This window comes from Podarcis filfolensis (genome assembly GCF_964270895.1).
Source record: "Podarcis filfolensis genome assembly, chromosome: 9".
In the NCBI taxonomy this organism is placed as follows: Eukaryota; Metazoa; Chordata; class Lepidosauria; order Squamata; family Lacertidae; genus Podarcis; species Podarcis filfolensis.
This window is the reverse complement of record NC_139610.1, coordinates 27,699,933-27,720,160: the sequence shown is the minus strand read 5'-3', so window position 1 is coordinate 27,720,160 and position 20,228 is coordinate 27,699,933. Positions and strand designations below refer to the sequence as shown.

General features: G+C 44.4%; 1 protein-coding gene across 11 annotated transcripts in view; it reads right to left on the bottom strand.

Annotated features, from left to right (window-relative positions):
* The window catches only part of ACSL1 (acyl-CoA synthetase long chain family member 1), a 99,192-nt gene that overhangs the window by 35,907 nt on the left and 43,057 nt on the right, over window positions 1-20,228 (bottom strand). For 2 of the 11 annotated variants that reach the window (XM_083631176.1, XM_083631178.1), the window contains exons 1-2: window positions 11,837-12,412; window positions 178-413 (exon numbers count right to left, since the gene is read on the bottom strand). In XM_083631176.1, the coding sequence (XP_083487302.1) occupies window positions 178-372 (195 nt within the window). In that variant the 5' untranslated portion in view covers window positions 373-413; window positions 11,837-12,412. Of the gene's footprint in view, window positions 1-177; window positions 414-4,909; window positions 4,939-9,088; window positions 9,155-11,478; window positions 12,413-20,228 lie in introns of those variants that run through there. The other 9 variants (XM_083631186.1, XM_083631184.1, XM_083631185.1 and 6 more) reach the window with 9 other exon arrangements.

The window sequence follows — 20,228 nt, the reverse complement described above, 5'->3', positions numbered from 1 at the left end:
ACAAAAGGAATGTGACTGGTATGAACTGTGGGTGGCACGTTGGCACATGCAACCAGATTCAAAGCAATGCCTTAATCCAATAATTGCATCACAGAACAGAAAAAAACCCTTTTATGAAACATGCTATGCTAATCTTGCAAGTAAATACGCAAGGGATGAAAGACGGCGATTCCTTACCTCCACCTCCACAGACTGCATTGCTAAATCACATGGTGGCTTCAGAGCTCTGGGTCTTGTGGCATACCAGTAAGTTGTGAGAGCTGCAAAAGCACCGAATCCCATCAGCGTGTTTGTTGGGAGAGTGCGCACGTACTGCCTTACGTCACCAAGTTCTGGCATTCGCAGATGCCTAAACAATTCATGAGCTTGCATTGTGATCTCTTGTCCTTGCTATTTTTTTTTAATGCAGCAATCTGTTGACAAAAAAGAAAAGTTGTGAACCCAACGTGTTATCAAAGAACCCCCTTTCCCCCCTAGAGAGGGAGATGCAGCTATTCCCATGCTCTACCACCATACAAAGCTGGAAACATCTGCATTCTTGCCACTTGCCCTCTTTCAGAAAGGCAAGAGATTTTGAACAGGCAAAGACACTACATTTAACATTTCTGTTTCTTTGTTAAGGCTGCTGTTGGCAGGCGCCACACTTTGTTAGCCATAGTGCCCAAAGTTTGCAAAATACATTCTTGCTGTATTTTTGTGCTTTTGGAAAATGGAGAATTTGCTGGAAGAGCCAGGCCGTAAGACAAAAAAGCAACAGTAGTTCCTTTCCCTTCTCTTCCATGGCAGCTATTTTTTTATAAAGAGCCTGTGTGCAATTGTCCCCCCCCCCCCCCGTTTTCCTCCAGTGCTTTTAGAGTGCAAGCTAGCCTAAGTTGTGTATAAAAATTCTCTTAACTAAGCTTGCATTGTTATCCTAATGGTCCCTTTAAATCCCAAGCAAACACTGTAGAGTAGGAACAGTCCTTTCTTTTCCTTTTTCCTTTTTTAAAAGCCCTGCTGTGCCTGCTCAGCTGACGCTTCCCTCCACACCAAGGTCCCTCAGGACACGATTCACGTGACTACACTTAATAAGTTTCTGCCCACTAGGGCAAAGGTAACTAGCAGGCACAGTCCATACTTAGCTCTAAGAGAAGGAGGGCCAATGGAAAGAGAGCACGGAGTCACCCCACTGAACACAGAGGGTGGCAGGCTAGGAAGCAAACAATGTTTGCCTCAGAAACTCACAACTGGCAGTGACATTCATTAATGCCCATCATCAGCTCATTCCTATCACCAGAGGAAGGCTGACAAAAAGGCTTTTCAAAGGGAAGGGGGGGACGTGTCAGCGTGGAGAGTTTGTTTGCAGAAGCTGGTGGGGTTTTTGGAACAAGGCAGTGAAGATGAAGACAGTTTTACTATACCGGGAAGGAGATACAGTATTATGAATGCAGTTGTGGGAAAAGGCAACGCAAGCTGGTTTCAAGCCAAGCTCTTAAGACTGAGCTCGTGAATGCTGGACCCATTTGTCATTGCGTATCAATGCCTTTTCCGGCTGTAATAACCAAGGGCAGTTATAGAGTAGCATTGTCAGCTTACCTACTAATATACCCAGGGGGAAAAAATCACTCAAATAGGACAGAGCTGCAATTGGGTTTGAAGCTAAAAAAATATCCGGGGGGGGGGCAATAGTGGGGAGAGACAGTGGAAAGCTTCCTTCATGCAACAATTTTATCCGGCAGTTTCTCCAGTGTAAGGGCGAAGCCTGTTGATCAGCTCTGCAGCCCTAAGCATGCAGTGGGCAAGTGCCAGGGACGAACTATCAATGTTCATGAGCCATGCTCACTAGCTCATTTAAGGATTTTTGTACTACCTTTTATTTACGGTCCCCTGTTTACAAAATTTAATATAGGGCACAATAACAATGGTTCTGAAAACAACAAAACAGTACATAAAAGCATCAGTTAGGCCAAGACTTCTGAAGACTGTAAAAGATTCTAAAAGGTCTGGAAGGGTTTATCTGGGTGTCAAAAATATGGCAATGCAGAGGGCCAAGGAAGCCTTGCAAGAGAGAGTTCTCAAAATGGAGCGCCGCAACTGAAAATGTTTGCCACCCACTTCACCTCCAACAAAGGGCACAGTGTATGGGGCAGGCTGATACGGGAATGGCCTGCTCTTTGCACACAATAAAAGAATTTCAGTGTAACCATAGCCAACTTGGTTGCACAACTACTTCACGCAGGTTGTCAAAGAGGCCCCTTTTAAAGGCTTACTTTAACCCTGTCTTGCCACCTAATCTCTCTACTGCACTTGATAGGAGGAAGCAATCAGGTGTTTACATGCTGCCTTAACATTCAAAACCAAGGTCAAAAGGTAAGGGTTGCTCTAAATAGAATTGCTTCAAGGAGGTATTGCTCTTTTGGTTTGCTTCTAGAGTACAGTGGTACCTCGGGTTACAGACGCTTCAGGGTACAGACTCAGCTAACCCAGAAATAGTACCTCGGGTTAAGAACTTTGCTTCAGGATGAGAACAGAAATCGTGCTCCAGCGGCGCAGCAGCAGCGGGAGGCCCCATTAGCTAAAGTGGTACCTCAGGTTAAGAACAGTTTCAGATTAAGAACGGACCTCCGGAACGAATTAAGTTCTTAACCCAAGGTACCACTGTACATGTTTTAAATATCTGGGGGTTGTTTGTGTGTGTGTGTGTGTTAGCACTAAGCCAGCCACATTGGGGTGTTTTGGTAAGTAAAGCAGAGTCCAAATAAAATATGCAAAACAATGCTGTTCTTTTTACCACTATTTTGTTGCTTTGTTATTCTTAAGCTAGGGTCGGCAACCTAAGGCCCATATGCCACAAGTGGCCCATGGGGGCTCATTTAACCGGCCCATGGGCCCCCCCACTTGGTCGGCTCCTGTGCGCCGCACTAAACCAGCGCAGAGCAGAGCAGGGACCGCCTTCTGCAACACTGGTCAGCTTCCCATTGGCTGCAGGAAGTTCCTGCAGCCAATGGGAAGCTGCGCATGCCTCCTCCGTGCTGGAAGGAGCACCAGAAATAGCGTTTGCACATTCGTGTGTGCGAGTGCATTCCGGCTCACTGTGGGACCATGAACCGGCCCAAGCCACAAAAACTTTGCCGACCCCTGTTCTTAAGCATGCAGAAAGCTATTTTCCTGTGCATTTGAGCAGCCCAAGCTTGTGCACATAAAAATACCATAGATATGTTTTATCAGCATACATTGGTGGTGAAGTAAGTGTTGATTTGATTAACAGGAGACATTCACTTTTCCTCTTGATTCATCTTTAAATAGTAGCTGAGTTTCCTATCTCAAATTTTAGCATGTATCTAACTTACACGGCATGGATACCTCAGCAGTTATGTAGTCCAACAAAGCTTATTTGGCACATCACTTTGCACACCTTGACAGCTATTTGTATGCAGTAGACAAAAATATGCTACTGACAGTCTTTCAGCCGAGAGTGTGATAAATTGTACTGTGGGCATTTGATGCAGGCATCTAATCTTTCACTAGGGCAGTGTTTTTCAGACTGCCTTCAGTGAACACTTTCCACATCGGTTTGTCTGCTGCCAGACCGCATGCAAATTGCAGAGGATTCTGCTGACTGTTCTAGGCTGCATATTCCAAGTGTTCAAGTGGTGGCTGACTAGACTACTCAGCCTAGCACAGCCTAGAACACACATAACTCTCTTTTGCAGCTGTTCAGTACAGTGGTACCTCTGGTTGCGAACGGGATCCGTAACGGAACCCCGTTCGCAGCCTGAAAAGAATGCAACCTGCATCTGCACACGTGGCTCACGATTCGCCGTTTCTGCGCATGTGCGTGACGTCATTTTGCGCGTCTGCATGAGCAGCGAAACCCGGAAGTAACCCTTTCTGGTACTTCCGGGTTGCCGCGGGACGCAACCTGAAAATGTGCAACCTGAAGCAAACATAACATGAGGTATGACTGTAGATCAGAAGATCAATAGTGGTGCACAGTCTTTCAGAAAAACTCATTTGCCACCAATGTTCTCCATAAGAAGGTGCTGGGAAACTTCTGATTAAACTGAGCTTCTCTGGCACAATTTATTGATCTGATGGGAGCAGGGTCCAAAGTGATGTGTACAACTTAAGGTCATCTGCTTGCTGTGCCTTTCAGACTCTGCCTCCACCTACCTCTCCAGTCTATAATGCCTTTTCCCCTTAGTTCAAAGGCTGGCCTAGCAATAATAGTGTCAGCAAAATGAGCAGATTAATTTGAAAGCCTCAGAAGGCCAAGACGGTTTGCATAGTGCAGGAGTTAAGAAGCACAGGCTGTAAGGCAGGATGCTACCAGCTGAAGCCCCCCAGGCTCTTCTCTTCTCTAATAAATAAATATCAAGCCAGTATACTCGAAGTCTCATTGCTGTCCTCTGCAATATGGCAAGAAAACCAGTCTAGCTTGCATCATAGTTGGGAAGGTTTACGGAAACAAAATATGCTTTGATCGCTACATGAATGCCAAGTTATTCTTATACATACTGTAAAGACTTATCACAGTCAATTTACCCCCCCCCCCCCCATTCACCAAGCTCTTTGATATTTTGGGTGCGAGGTCTTTTTTCAAAGCCTTCAAATCAAGCCCTCATATCCTTCGACTTGCACCCTTTTGTACATGCAACATGCCAAAAATCTACACCAACTTGTTTCCTGAACTGTGTCTACATTCCTCATTAAAAGTAAGCCCTAGTTCAACTGGTACTGCTGCTGATTTTGTTTTCGCCCCGCCTTTTTGTATGTGGGAGTTGGTGTGCAACAGAACACGCTTGCCAATTTGCCATTAAAATAACACTTAAGACCATATGATAAAGAGCAATGTGACTTTTTAAAAAGAGATTAAATACAGTCAACTTATTTAGCGCCTGTAAAAGCCACGCCAATAAACTAGATGTACCTTATGCAGAGACAGGTCATCTAAGGATACTAGACATGGCAAGAGAAAATTAAGATAAGCAATGAGGTGTTATATACTTCCTTTATTTTGAGAAATATTCTCCTTAGCCTACACTCCATTTGGAAGTATAGCTCACTGAAATTAGCAATTCCTATTTCAGACTTAAGGTTAAGCGTATTATGAAATTATTGGGAAACCTTTTTACATCTAAATTTAGCTCCTGTTGTGTCAAGTTTAGGAGCCAATAAGATTTAATAGCACTTCAGTCAGAAAACACGAAGTCCAACTTGCCGTGGATAAGCCAGTATCCAAAGAGCTTCTGTGATATCTGTATTAACAGTGAACTCTAGATTAGACTGAAGCAGCATGAGTCCATGCTGAATTGCACTCCCAGGTTTATAGTTTCTACTTGGGGATGATCTTCAGCAGCCTCATGTTGTAGAATTAACGAGTCAAGGGTACATAGTTTAGTATGTTGTATTAGCATTATAATATACAGTACTTGATATATAGCAAACGGGATTATACTTCAGTTCTACACCCAAGAGCTAAGGAAGTAAAGCATTTTTTCAGGCATATGTAATATTGAAGTCCATTGAGGATAAGGACAATATCCTAGATATTACATCCAGATAACACACACTTTATATGTGGGACAGGACTAGCATCTCGTGTATATGGTAGAATTCAACTCTCCCTTTAAATATAATATGGTCATTACTTAGAGAGTAAAGGGTGCTATCTGACCTAGTCAGTTATGACTAACTTAAGTTCACTGATCTCAGTAGGTCTCCTCTGAGTACAAATTAGTCAAATGCCACCCAAAATGTTTAGCTTTAGAAGAGAGTGCTCAGTGAGGGAGCTGTGCATGCAGGTTTCTGTCCTTGTCTTATAACATGCTCAGTTAATAAATGCTAAGCTTCAAGCCAGCCAAAAGCTCCTTGACACATGAATAAGGAAAATACTGAATCAGCCAAGATGTGGTCTTTCCAGCTGAACTCAGCTTTGTGGAAGTCAGCCAAGTTGGCTGAATGCAGCCATTCCTAGCTCCTCCTCCTCTACCAGCAAGTACAATAATCTATTTACAGAAGGCAGAATGTTCTCCTTTTGTCTGCCAATAGGCAGACATCGTTCGAGGGCAACTGTCAACTTCTTCATTATAGCGTTAGAACCCAGGAGCCAATAGCCTCTCTCCCTCCCACTCTGCTGTTTGATTGAGGGGAAAAATAATCGCATGAGTTGCTTCATCAGAGGCACTGCTCTGTTACTGGAGTCAGTTCTACCTACATGGGGCTGCTAGAAGCTGTGCAAGTCCCCCATTTAAAGTTCCAATTTAGCCCATCTTATCTTTGGGGTGAAGAAATGCTTAATCAACATGAATCTACTGATTGAAATGGCAACTTCTGCTCATGTTTTGGTTCCCTTCTTAATCTTTTTAAAAAACAAATGCAGGTGGTCATATTTGAGAAATCTGCTCCAAGCCACATTAAGACACTGGTGTGTCTTAAGACAGGCATCAAGCTAACTAAAACAATTCTCAGTATAAATGAAATAGTTTTTCTATTACTTCTGCAGAATGTAAGTCAGGAAAAAAAATCCCAATAGTCTGGCAGAAGTCCATTTATTGCTTAAAAGCAAAATAGGGAAACGGAAAATGAAACAGATAAGACATTATTTTGACAGTGATTAATGAATCAGTCAGTGGTACTCAATTTAAGTTAACACTCAACAAAGAGCAGCAGCCAAGCATTCAGGTCCATGGTCTGGAAGGCTGGTAAAACAGCAGTTTCAAGTAGCCATTTATGGTTTGGTCTACACAGGCATTTTTTCAGTTGGTACCAAGGCATTTGGGTAGCAACAGTGGAGCTCGTATGTGTGGAAATTTAAGTGATATTTAAATAATATATATAGATGTTCCAGCATTCACAAGATGGAGCAAGAAAGTTAGGATTGACTGTGGTCAAGTTCTGCCTTGAGCAGGAAAAAAATCCACTGCCCTAAAATTCAATGAAGACTTAGCAATGGAGCTTATGAAACAATGCATTGCTAAACACTGAGCATCATCCTAGCTCATGCAGATAGTCTTAAAATAGTTTCACTGGAATGCGTAATCTACCCGAGCATTTTCAAGAAACATAAAGTCTAGCTTTCTGAAGCAGAGATCATTCTCAAAAAAATACGAAGATTTCTGTATTCCATGTAACTTTTCCGACACTTTTCTTTCTTTGCCAGGAGAAAAGTGTGATAAGCACACCCTTGCGCTATGCAGAGGGTTTGTATTAATAAGCTACAAATGCCCCAACCCTCAATAAGGTTCAAAAAGTCTGCTGTTCAACATTGATATACTTGTTCTCAGAAGAGCCCTGGGTTGTCCCTGTGTGATTTCTTTCTTTCTAGTTTTGTTACCATGTGCAACATCTATAGAAACATCTATAACCAAGCAGAGATCTTAGCCACAAGGTTTCTTTTTGCTTGCCTGAAAGCAAGTATAATCTCCATTGCTGTTGAAACAAAGTTTGGAGAGCACTTTAAACCTTAGTTTGAGGATGACACATAAATTAACTTGTTTTAGTGTCTTACAGATTCATAACCTAGATACAACCTAACTCATTTCTTCATAGTTCCCAACAATTTAAAATGGCAGTAAGTCTTGTGTATCTTTACAGTGACTACAAGTGTTTCAGCAAACAGCACAATCAGACCCTGGCTGTGCGTTGCTTCAGACTTCCAGGTTACTGAGCTGCAAATTATGTTCTCTCAAGCCAGCATCTGGACAACACCTCATTAGGCACAAGCAAACATGACTTCTAGAGAATTAATGTCATAACCTTGAGAAATAGGTACTTCAGAGTCAACATCATCGTAACAAAAAAGGCATTACTTGTGAATGAACTACCTGCCCAAATGCTACTCCACTCATCTTAACATTCTGCACATTTTCTACAAAGAGATCAACTGGTGCCCAGTTACACAGCTAGGACCTTTTGCTCTGCATGTTAGCTTGCTAAATGTAGGTTTATACCCTACCTGCAGTCTTAAGCAGTATAGTCATGCAACAAACACATAGTTAAGGCCACAAGTCCTAACCCTCTTACCTGGGAGAAGCTCCATTGAATTCAACAGGTCTTAAATAGGGAATTCAATAGGGTGGGATTGCACTGTTATTTTCATGATACATTTTGTTTTAGTGTATTCCTACTTTTAAATGTTTTTTCTCAAGTAATCTATTTGTAACTTAGCTGTGGATATATTTGAGCACCTATATTGCTACAAAAAGGCTATGAGTATACAGTACTTGATGGGCAAATCTTGGTCTCCTGGGGCACATTTATATAGCACAACAATTTAACAGCTAGTATAATTTTGGTTTTTACCAAAATTTTGGTGGTCACTGGACCTGGCAGGGCATCTAGGAGGTCACTGATTTCTCCCCATCCTCCTCCCTTGCAAATCCTTGAAGTTTTACAAACACCTAGGGTAACTAAACTGAAAAATGTCTTTCTTTGGTTCAGAAGAGGTCCTTTCTGTCGCAGTTGCTTCTCTAATGGGAGAAAAAAGCCGCATGTCCATTAACTGTTCTGGCCCTCTCTTTTATCCTCCTTTTCAAGGAAAACTAGAAGCTCAAACACCACTGTTACATAAATACTGAGCACCTAACCAAGCAGCTTAACTTGGTTCAGAATTGTTTGTGCAGATTCATGCCACAGTAACTGTATGTTACTCAGAATCCCATAGGGTTTGCTTCCTGACAGGTGTTTGCAGGATTGCAGTCTGAATTGGTTAGAAATGAAGGCTGGAATTGGTGATCCACACAGGACTGCTAAAAAAGGGACCCCATAAGTTTCCAAACCTATGGAAATATATTATTCTCCTTTCCCAGCTTATTCATTTATATGTTCCACATTCTTTCCAGAATGTGGAATAAAGTAGAAGGATATTAAATGGACTAAGACCTGGGAGATCAGGGTAAAAGTCACCCACTCAGGCACAAAGGTTCCTGTGTGACCTTGGGTCATTCACAGTCTCTCAATCTAACATACCTCACAGGGTGGTTGCAAGAATAACATGGGGGAAAGTGGGTGCGTGAGTGCCACCTTGAGTTCCTTGGATGAAAGGTGGAATGGATATAAATGTAAAACTGATAAATAAGGAACAAGCAAAATAAAATGTGTCTCCCACCTGCTTGCTCCCAATTTTTGAATTGAGAAAGGGGTGACCAAGTTTGGAATCTTGGAAAAAGTCTGTCTGAAAATCAAAGAGAAAAGCATTGGGAACACAATCAGCATATTCAGACCTACAAATATCAGACTTTACATGTGGGTCCTCAGCAAATGCAGTATGTGGCTATCTGCTAGGACAGGTTTGCCTGGGTGGAGGGTACAGGCAGGGTGCTATCAATGACCCTAAGTGTACTACATATAGGCTCTGCACACTGAGTTCTCATCTGGACCATTCTCTGCACCATTCTACTTGTTTTAATAGCATTCTAAGTTTGGCAAAGTGTTATCCTCACAGCAATCCTGTAAAGTAGACCACAGTATGATTTTATCAGAACAACCAAAAACAAACATTAAGGATCAGAGGTGGAGGGTGTGTGTGTGCTGTGGCCCCAAACGCAAACAGGCGCCCCCAGAGTAGGCTCCTTCATCGGATCCTGGCCAGAAGGAGCTGCACCGAGGCTGCAGCGCTTGGGCCTGGCACAACTCCAGCCCCGGGTCAGGCCTGACCTGACAGTGGAGAGAAAGAAGAGAGTGGGCAGCAGCTTCCTCACCCCTCTCCTAACTCTGAACTGTGGCACGCGCCCCCCTCAGGGGCACATCCCATACGCCCACCCCGGGCAACACTGGCATACGTTCTGCCACTGTTAAAGACCAATTTATTAGGGAATGAGCTTTCTGGGACTACAGTCCTTCATTCTTGGTGACTGATGAAAATTTGTGGAACCACATATTTCTTAGCCTCTAAAGTTTTATTTCTGCTGTAAGTGATGGCTAAGCTGGCTATCCTTTCAACTGAAAGTGTATCACAACACCCATCATCCCTGGCTGTTTGCCTTGCTGGCTGAGGCTGATAGGAGTTGAAGCCCAACAACATCTGGAAGGCCAACACTCTAGTCCTATGGCAAGCAAACAAGTAGAAACAGTACCAGAACTTCTGGCACCATAAGAGCATTTAAAAGCGAGGAACCCAAGGGGCATAAGGCCCTCTAGCACAACACGACTCTTAGTAATGATAGTAAATGTTAGTTCGAAAAGCATTCCACTAAGAGATCAAAGACTAATTTTACCTTACTAAAAGTATAGTATATTTTGGATTATCACTACCTTTTTAGTGTGTAGTTAAGAGCTACCTAGAAAAAAACCCCAGCAAGAGTCTCATTAAGCTGCTTTTGGAGCCACTTTGCACTAAGCAATACGACTCAAGCAAACATCCACTCAGAAGGTATCTACTCCATCTTTTACTCTTAGGCAAATTTGTGATACTATAGGGGTTACGTCTGCCTATTCCTTTATCATACTCCCTCCTTTTCCCCTCTTCTACCCGCCAAAGTGTCCTCTCTTCTGCTTTCTACATACCTGTGAGAAGCTATCCAAGCACCCAAAATAGAGGACATTAAACCACCACAGCAATAATCTGACCATCAACCAAAGCTGACACATATCCAACAGTAAAACACCATGAATATGCTTCCAAATGAGCTCTGGTTAGCCTGATCACCATTGTTCAAATATTGAAATGAAGCCACAGCCTTTTATCCTCAAGGAAGAAGATTCCTACTTCAGTTGCTAAACCTGTTGAATATTCTGCACCTATTTGTCACAGCATTTCAGTGGCTTCCTAAAAAAAAAAAAAGCTTGACAACTTTCGGGGTGTCCTGGTTTTTACTTTTTGAAATATGGCAATCCTAAATGGGAACAGAATGGCCTGGTCCATAATAAATTACTATTTCTGCAGCAATGCTACCATTAGACGCTTTTACCTAAAAGCATTTCATGCCTATCCCAACTGGTTGGGCAGCTGTCCAAGGACCACTGCAAGGCAGATCCCACCTCCAAATAACAATATCGTTATACTGAGCTGTTCTACCAAACCCTGATGGTGCTTGAGCAAGCCAGGAAAGTTCCATCATATGATAAGAAGCCAGCCCAAGGGAGAGCAAGTTAGTGGTAAAATGGGCAGCACTGTTGACCTCACTAGCTGCACCTTTTTACAGGCCCATATGCAAAAGCTCTCCTAGTTTTAGCGTGGTGGCAAATAATAATAATAATAATAATAAAATGACACACATTCCAAGTGCGGTGGAGAAAAATGGATTACTCTCCCCTTTCCTTTCCCTGCACTGACATTCAGTGCCTCGGAATGCAGCAAACGCTTGTCCAAAAGACAAACCACTTCCCCGTCACCATAATGAGAAAATCTGCGTCCATCTGCGCCTTCAGACTCGCCGGGGGCGGCATGCGGAGGAGCCCAGTGCCAGCCATCTCCAGAGCCCTAGACAACCTGGAACATCATCTCCCCCAAACCACCTCCCGCCTTTGCCTCCCCCCCCCCAAGATGCTGCGACCGACCTCGGCTCGATGGCGAGGCTCGCCTGGTCCCCGCAAACCGTGGCGGCGGCGGCGGCGGCGGCGCCTCTCCAGTCGGCCTATGTATGGCGAGGAGGCCCCTTGCTGAAAGCTTCAGCTTCCTGACGTGCGGCTCTCGAGCCAGGGCGACCCCCTCTTCCCCGCCCCCTTTCCCGGCAGCAGCCACAGAGGCGGCGGCGGCGGCCGGGAAGGAAAGGTCCGCCTGGAGGAAAGCGGCTCTAGGCGGGGGAAGAAGCGGGAAAGTCCCCGCGGGCCGCGGAAGCTTCTCCCGCCGCGCGCCGGGCTCAACCCTCTCCTTGCGGGATGACAGGCGCCGCTCTTGGCGGGCTGACTCACCCACCTGCTTTCGTCTCGCCCCTGGCCAAGCGGCGACGGCTGCGGCGACGGCTACGACGACGAGGCGCTCTGCAGCTGGAGCGCCCGGCCCGTCCTATTTAAGCGGCCCGCAAAAAAGAAAAAAAGGAAACAAAACAAAACACCCCCGGCCGGAGCTGTGGCGGCAGCGGCAGCAGAGCGTGTGGCTACGTCGCGTCCGGCCCGCCTTTCCTGCAAGCGCAACGAGAGCTGGGGCACTAGGACCCTCAGGAGGCTGGCCAGCCAACCAGACGGCGTCCTCTCCTTTGCGCCCACAGCCAATCGGAATTTGGGAGGACGAGGACGAGGAGGAATGCCGGGCGCAGTCAGTCACAGGGCGCCACGGGGCAGAGCCAGTGGTTCGGGGTTGGCCTGGAACTCGGAGTTGCAGAGGAGGGAGGGACTGCGCGCGGGCGGAAGGGCTGCGCTCTGCGCATTCTCAAGGGACCCACGGCGTGCGCTCGCCTGCCCGCCACCTACTGCAGCTCGCGCCACCTAGCTGTGGATGGGCATTAAGGATCGAGGGTCTGGTCCGCGAAAGCTGATGTCGCCATAAAGCGGCTAATACTGTAATTAAAAGGCGGCGTAAGACTCAGCTGCGCGCCCCCTCGCTGCTTGTTGTTGTTGTTGTAAGGAAGGGATTAGTTCAGCGCAACTGCCCCCTGGAAACTGATTTATTGCATCACATGTTCTGTGGAATGAGACCGGCTCAGGGGAGAAAACAGGTTCTCTGGAAGAACCAAGCATCCATCAAAATTAAGCCCTTTAAGAAGCAAGAGCAAGCCAAAACAAACAAAAACAAAAACGTGCGCACACCCTTTACACCGTCAAGCACCCGGCTTAACAGGGCAGTTCTACACGGGTCTACTCAGAAGCATGTCTCCATGAGTTCCATGGGATCTGTGGCCTGGGAGAACAAATCCTAGGAAGCAGCATCACTTCAGTGCTTACCCCCCCCAAAAAAAGTGAAACAAACCTACCGCCCTTTTTATATGGGGGGAAAGAGAGTGTTCTTTGACTGCACATTTGCCGCTTAATTACTTCTCAGTAAACCTCCCCATTCTTAAGGAAATCAGCCCTGAGTGCTCACTGGAAGGACAGATCCTGAAGCTGAGGCTCCAATACTTTGGCCCCCCCCCCTGAGAAGAAAAGACTCCCTGGAAAAGACCCTGATGTTGGGAAAGATGGAGGGCACAAGGAGAAGGGGATGAGATGCTTGGACAGTGTTCTCGAAGCTACCAGCATGAGTTTGACCAAACTGCGGGAGGCAGTGGAAGACAGGAGTGCCTGGCGTGCTCTGGTCCATGGGGTCACAAAGAATCGGACACGACTAAATGACTAAACAACAACAAACATGATTAGTTGCCCACAGAGGTAACTCATAGAGCTTGCCAAAGTTTACATCCCTCCCCCCTCCTTATGGTAAATACCTGTGAGAATGGGACTTGCACAAGGTGCCAAGATGTATCTCCAGGTAGGGCAGAGAATGTCCCATCTGAATACTCCACTAGATGGACCAATGGTCTTAACTAATGCAGCTGCCTGTGTTCCTCTCAGAGGAACTGGAGAAGGGAGAGGACTAGGAGACAGACTCAAATCTCTCTATCATGAGCAAAAGTTTGATGGAGAGACACCCAAAAGGTATTCTTTCAGTACTGAAAGGTATTCTTTCAGTATTGAAACAGTATTGGGGGGAAAATGCTTGAAGTATCATTTTGCTATTCTGTTTTCAAACCATTAAACCAGCCTGTTATTCAGTGGCATAATTTGTACCTCTCCCCTCTGCCTCACATTTTGTGTCTCGGGAGAGCATTTTTATCCAGTGGCATCTATGTATAGCGACTAGATTTTAAAATCTAGTCTATGTCTGTCATTGTGAAAGAGAGGCTTTTGTGTAACTTTAGCCAGATCTTTGTAATAGTCCCTCTCTTTGAGACCCTGCCCATAGCCCCTTCCTCATTGCTACACATACTCAGCAGGGACTAGTGTCATAATTTCCAACTTACATAATTCTTCATTGCTCCCCCAATAATATAACCAAACAGCAGGGGTTGCAATATCCAACTATTAATGCTAAATGTTCGCATTGCATCCCTTCTCTCTGCCTGCCAGAAAGAACACTCTGCTCCAACAGAGTGCCTTGGGGTTGCAAAACTGAAGGGAAGCATATCCTGTCCCCATTCATTGGCCAGAAAATTAAGGGTGGTTGGGTGGCATGTGTGTGTGTGTGTGTGTTTAAAGGCAGGGATCTGTAACTTTATGTTCTTAACACTCCAGCCACTGAAGTGCATTGATTCCACATAGGGTCATCATAGCTCTTGCACACCAGCTACTACAACATCATATTTTAATGAGCTGTGTCATATCTACTGATGCCACTAACTTATGTTATCTTAGCTATAAGCTGCTGCAGTCTGATACTAGATTTATACCTGTATATAACCCAAACAGATATATATAATTTATGCACTTTTGTGTATTCACATAACCATGTTTTTGCATTGGTATCAATACGCTTTCTCTTTTTTGGGGTTCACTGACTTGCTCTTTAAATTGAAAAGGAACTACCAGTATGTTGCTGTTGATGGACCAGGAAAACATTTCAGCGGAAAAAAACCTTTCTACTTATTAATGTAGATCAGGGGTAGGCAAACTAAGGCCCGGGGGGCAGATACGGCCCAATCGCCTTCTCAGTCCGGCCCGCGGACAGTCCAGGAATCAGCGTGTTTTTACATGAGTAGAATGTGTCCTTTTATTTAAAATGCAACTCTGGGTTATTTGTGGGGCATAGGAATTCGTTCATTCCCCCCCCCATATAGTCTGGCCCACCACATGGTCTGAGGAATGGTGGAAAAGGTTGCTGACCCATGATGTAGAAGATAGAGCAAAAGGTAATGAACAAAATATTTCAGTACTCCATCTGTATAGGGTGTGCTTTTAAATACCCCTTTTATGCACAGTAAATTATAGTTTAACAGAAGAGTTCACTGTTGCTTATAGAGGACTACATTAAATTTATGGTAAGTTACGCAGTATGGATCTGATTAAATAAAAACCTGTTTTGCATATCAAAGTCAATTCCTGTATTGCTGGGGAAATGTTTGGCAAATATGTCACAATAACCCATGAGGTTGCTTAACTGCATCTTCACTCCTGGATTAAATAAGCAACTAGGCGCTGTGAGTTAGGAAGTGGAAACCAGTTCCCATCATCATATACCTTTGGGTGCTTTTTTTTGAGTGAGACATTAAAATTATTTGCCGAAAAGGGAGGGGGAAGAAAAACAAATGAAGAATATTGGGGCATTTTCTGAAGAGTGATATAACAGGAGGAGAAGGAAACAAAAATGAGAGACCTGTCCATTTATGATTTCTATTTCTTTTTTTAAAAATTGTATAGTTTTGAGTATTAGATGCATGCCCATATATAATTGCTACTATACATATGCATTATTTAATCCAATTTGATTGTATATTTTAATCAAGGTACTCTGATGCAAGAGAAGATAGAAAGCTAGATGGGAAATTTATGACCTTGGTAATATATCTCCAGTGGGTGGATACTCAAAGAACTGGATTTCATGTGGTCTGTACACTGATACCAGAACAACATGTAAATACCTGTGTGGTAATACTTGTTTGCTCTTAGAAATTTTTTTTCAAATAGTCATTTTGTTCTTAAAGGCTTATAGTACTGCAAGGAAGGATTGCCTTTCTCTGGGTTAAAACTAATCCGTTCATCCTTACAAAAAACCCAAAAAAACAGGATAGTCCACTCTGTCATTCACCTTCCCCAGAGTCTATTTACACGGAAATCTGAGAGAAGTATTCTGCCCTTTCTAGGTGCTAATGCCCACCATTCCTAATGTACCAAAACCATAAATGGATTAAAGCTTATCCGCCCAACTCCATGCATTCCTTTGCAATATCCACACCAAGCCCTCAGTCACGGTGCTGTGGAATGAAATAGAGCTGCTGGTGGGATTGCCTCCCTTTGCAAACTTCTCAATTTCATTTGTCTTTCAAAAGGTGGATGTGAAAACCAGTAGGCTGTGTTTCTCTCCAGCCCTGCCCCTCCCATTCAGGAAGATGTGCAATCCTATACTGATGAATGCATAAGCTTCTTCAAAAAAGGAACAGAATGGAAAGGCTGTGTGGGCATAGCCAGGATTTTTTCTTGGGGGGACAGGCTTTTGTTAGGGAAAGCAGAACCTCATATTTGTATTGATTTGTACTGATTTTTCCTGATTTAGGGGAGCAGCTGCCCCCCTTCTTGCCCCCCATGGAAAGGCTTGAAATGATGAAGCCATTGAATATTGAGGGCACACATTTTGAGATCTACAGCCCGATCTTCAACATGTATGTAAATCACAGAGAGTCTCCTTGGGACTTGGGTCTCATCCACACCATTGTTTAATGTGGATAGTAAGCTTCCTGTTCCCCCACTAATCCCCCGTTGTTTGACATTATCCTCTAAATCATACTTCCCACTCCCTCTATCCAGATTTTCTCATACTCTTCCTTTTTTTGGAGTATCCCTGGGATGAGAAAATCTGGATTGAGGGAGAAGGAAGTATGGGAAGGCAGTGATTTAGAGGCGACCATCATATGGACAACGGAGAATTAATGGAGGCACAGGAAGCTTACAATTCACATTAAACAGCATTATGGATGAGCCTTTAGTAACAGCGCTTAGGACTGTAGCCCTTGCATCGTTGCGAGACCTGCTCAATCTTGCCTCCCTTCTGTTAGAGCCATATTCTATCTGGTGTGTGTCAATGTGGCTGGGAATTGCAGGAGAACAAAGATAGACTGTATTACAGTATTTTAAAATTTTTTTGGAAGCCGCCCAGAGTGGCTGGCAGAGCCCAGCCAGATGGGCAGGGTATAAATAATAAATTGTTGTTGTTGTTGTTGTTGTTGTTGTTGTTGTTGTTGTTGTTGTTGTTGTTGAAAGCTGCCCCCTAGCCCCAGATTCAGTTGAAATGAATGGGACTTCTATTACCCCTCAGTCCAAATTGAAGGCATGGTGGAGGAGGTACTGATCTGGATCAGGACCACAGCAGGGGTTAAAGGGATACAGCTCCCCCAGTCCCCCACCCCAGGTTCCCAATCCAGATTGAGCAGCCAGGGCTAACAGTTTGGGTAACACAATTTAAATTGCTGCACTTCAAAACACAGATGTTTAGCTAACATATTTTGGCCCTTAGCCACTGTGTTCCATTAACAGCAGCAGTCTTTTTGTTGCCAGCTAGTTCCATCCCCATCTGTTCGATCCACTAAAGGTGGATCTGCAGCCAGGGCCTAATGGTGCATCCTACACCATTATCTTTACCAGACTCTCTTCCTTGTTAAGTCCCTCAGTCACAGCACGGACTCCTACTGCAACTTGCAAAGTCCTCCCCAGTACTCACTGACAAAAAACTAAAGTGCTTCTCACCATGAATTAACAATTACATAAAAATATTATGCAGTATTAACAAGAGCATCATAAATATTACATTGGAAATCGGTAAGGAATCAAAAGTATTGCTGCTCAAAGCCCCTCCCCCCCCCCAACATGGAATAATCTACTGAGGGAAATCAAGTTGCTTTGAGGTAAATTATTTGAGAATAACGGCTCAAGTTATAGGAAAATTTGGGGTGCGGCCTACAAACATCCCTACAAACAGGTTAGTGCAGTGGCGGCTGGTGCATATTGGGTATGGGAGAGGCATGGAGACCAACAGTAGGTGGGGTTAGGGCCAATGAGAGGCAAGGCCACCTGTTTATAGTTTTGTCCTCATCCTCTTCCCTGCTGGAGTGTACAAGGGCAACATAGGGATGTCATACTCACCAAAGTGAAAATCTGGAGAAAGTTGTTGACCTTTTTTGTGAGGGGGGGGGGGTTTGAAGTTTTTTAGGGTATTTTTTTTGCATTTTAAAAGCATGTTTTTTTTAAAAAAAATCGCCCTAGTTGCAATTTTGACAGTCTGATTCCAGGCGTGTCCAAGAAAACTCAGACATATGGCAGCCCTAACATAGACAGAGGAAGCAGACAATCAACATCACCCTCCAGACTGGGAGTAAGAAGAAAGCAGGCAGGTGGAGACTGTCTGAGGACAGCCTGAGGTTGGTGAGAGCAGAGCCTCCACCCTGCCCTTATGGGCCAGCTTCCACTGGGGTGGTGTATATTTCTGCCGCTGGTTAGCTTGTCTCTCCTTTATTCCACAAGTGATAAATGTGCTTGTCTGCAGATCCAACGCTGACTTCTTTGGTGCTCCCTAATGCTTCAGGGAGACTATGACTTTCCATTCTGCATGCCTTGTGGGTTTATCCAATTAGAGATTCGTTCAGGGTGTTAAAAGAAACCAAACCAAAATGGATAGGTTCCTTTTTTATTATTGGAAAAAGAAAACATTGAAGAACGGCTCTAGCAACAGGAGTGACTTATGATTGTCACAAGGACTGGCAAATCAAGCACTGTGCAGAGTCCCTTCACTTATAAAATGTGTTTTTCCTGAGGTGGATGCATAGGAGAAGGCTATACATCTAACCAAAAAGGGATAAGTGATCCTTAGTTTTCTGCAGCAGGAGCCTCAGACAGGTTATAGTAATCTGGGGAAAGGCATAAACACACTCGAAGGGTGCAACGCAAGAGAAGTTCTCTATGAGTTTTGACTAATATGGCTGTGGCTTTCAAAAGCTGGCCATAATAATTTCTGATGCCACCTTTCCCAAGCCTAAAGGTAAAGGGACCCCTGACCATTAGGTCCAGTAGTGGACGACTCTGGGGTTGCAGCGCTCATCTCACTTTATTGGCTGAGGGAGCTGGCGTACAGCTTCCAGGTCATGTGGCTAAGCTGCTTCTGGCGAACCAGAGCAGTGCACGGAAACGCCGTTTACCTTCCCGCCAGAGCGGCACCTGTTTATCTACTTGCACTTTGACATGCTTTTGAACTGCTAGGTGGGCAGGAGCTGGGACCGAGCAACGGGAGCTCACCCCGTCGCGGGGATTCGAACCACCAACCTTCTGATCGGCAAGTCCTAGGCTCTGTGGTTTAACCCACAGCGCCACCCGCGTCCTAGTTCCCACCAAATGTTCATGGATTATAACTCCCATCAGCTGTAGTCAGCATGGCCATTGGTCATGGATGAGGGAAGTTATTGCCCAACAACACCTGGAGGACAGCAGGCTGGAGAAAGCTGCATTAAGCTCTCATTGTCTAATATACACTTGTTTCAAACCCTAAATCCACAAACCCCAAATATATATAACATAATGCTATTGAGACAGGTGCAGCCAGTTGCAGGACATGGTTCCCTGTTGAAATTGCATTCAGTGAAACTGAATGAATTGTGAGCTGAAAGGCCTCTTCACCAGGGAAATGCCGATTTAAATGCCTGGCTTGAGAACACCGCTCACAAAAGGGGGGTGGGGAGAGAGAGAGTGAGAGTTCATTTTGCAACACGTGAAATAGGCCTGCATAACGCAAGGCCAGTGGGCTACTTGCAGACTCCATCCTCTTTGTCGCTCCTGCAGGAGTTACCGTAAATCACTCCCTGCTTGTGTCCCACCCCTGACTCTGTAGAAATACCTTCTGATCTGCATTATGCATACTTTCCACTGCTTCTCCCTGCATTCAGAAGATCTGTCAACCTGTTTCCTAGCCTGTTGCAACAATCCAGCTATGCCAAACAACCTGATTGCTATCAAGTTCCTCTCAAAATCAATTCATACAGTACATTACATTTTAAAGTGTGCACTTAAACATCCTTTAGTTTTGATTTTGTTTTTAAAAAGAATGGCATTGGATTTCACTTAATGCTGTCGCAGTAAATAACTACTTCCTTGATCTGATTAATAGCCTTCTATCCTACCGTATTTGAATTGGTGGGGTCAGTGCTTTCCTCCCCCTAAAATAATATGTTTAGGGGTACTTTCATTTTGACTGAAGAAAACCACCATTTTATATAGTTCAAATCAGGAAAAATAAACACAGTAAATGGACAAAAGTACAAAGATTCACAAAATGTTCATGGGTATGCATACCCCTGGAAAAAAAGCACTGGGTGGGGCTATCCTTTTCAGTTGCAATGTGAATTTTATTATTTGTGCGTGCTGACTTGGGTCGCTTGCAGGTGCATGCATCACATGTAGTTCAGCCCCACGCAAGTGATTGTATTTTTCCCTCCCTTTTGCCATTTCCCTTACAGAATTACCAAAAAGCATGCTTTCTATCTCAATATCTAACAAAGAGCAGCACCATATTTAGGGTGGTGCAGGCAGTTCATCCGCACAGGGTGCTGAGCTGAGGGGGCGGGCACAAACAATAATAAATAATAAAGGAATTATTGTGAAAATAAGAAATATTGAAGGGGAGGCCACCAAATTTTCTG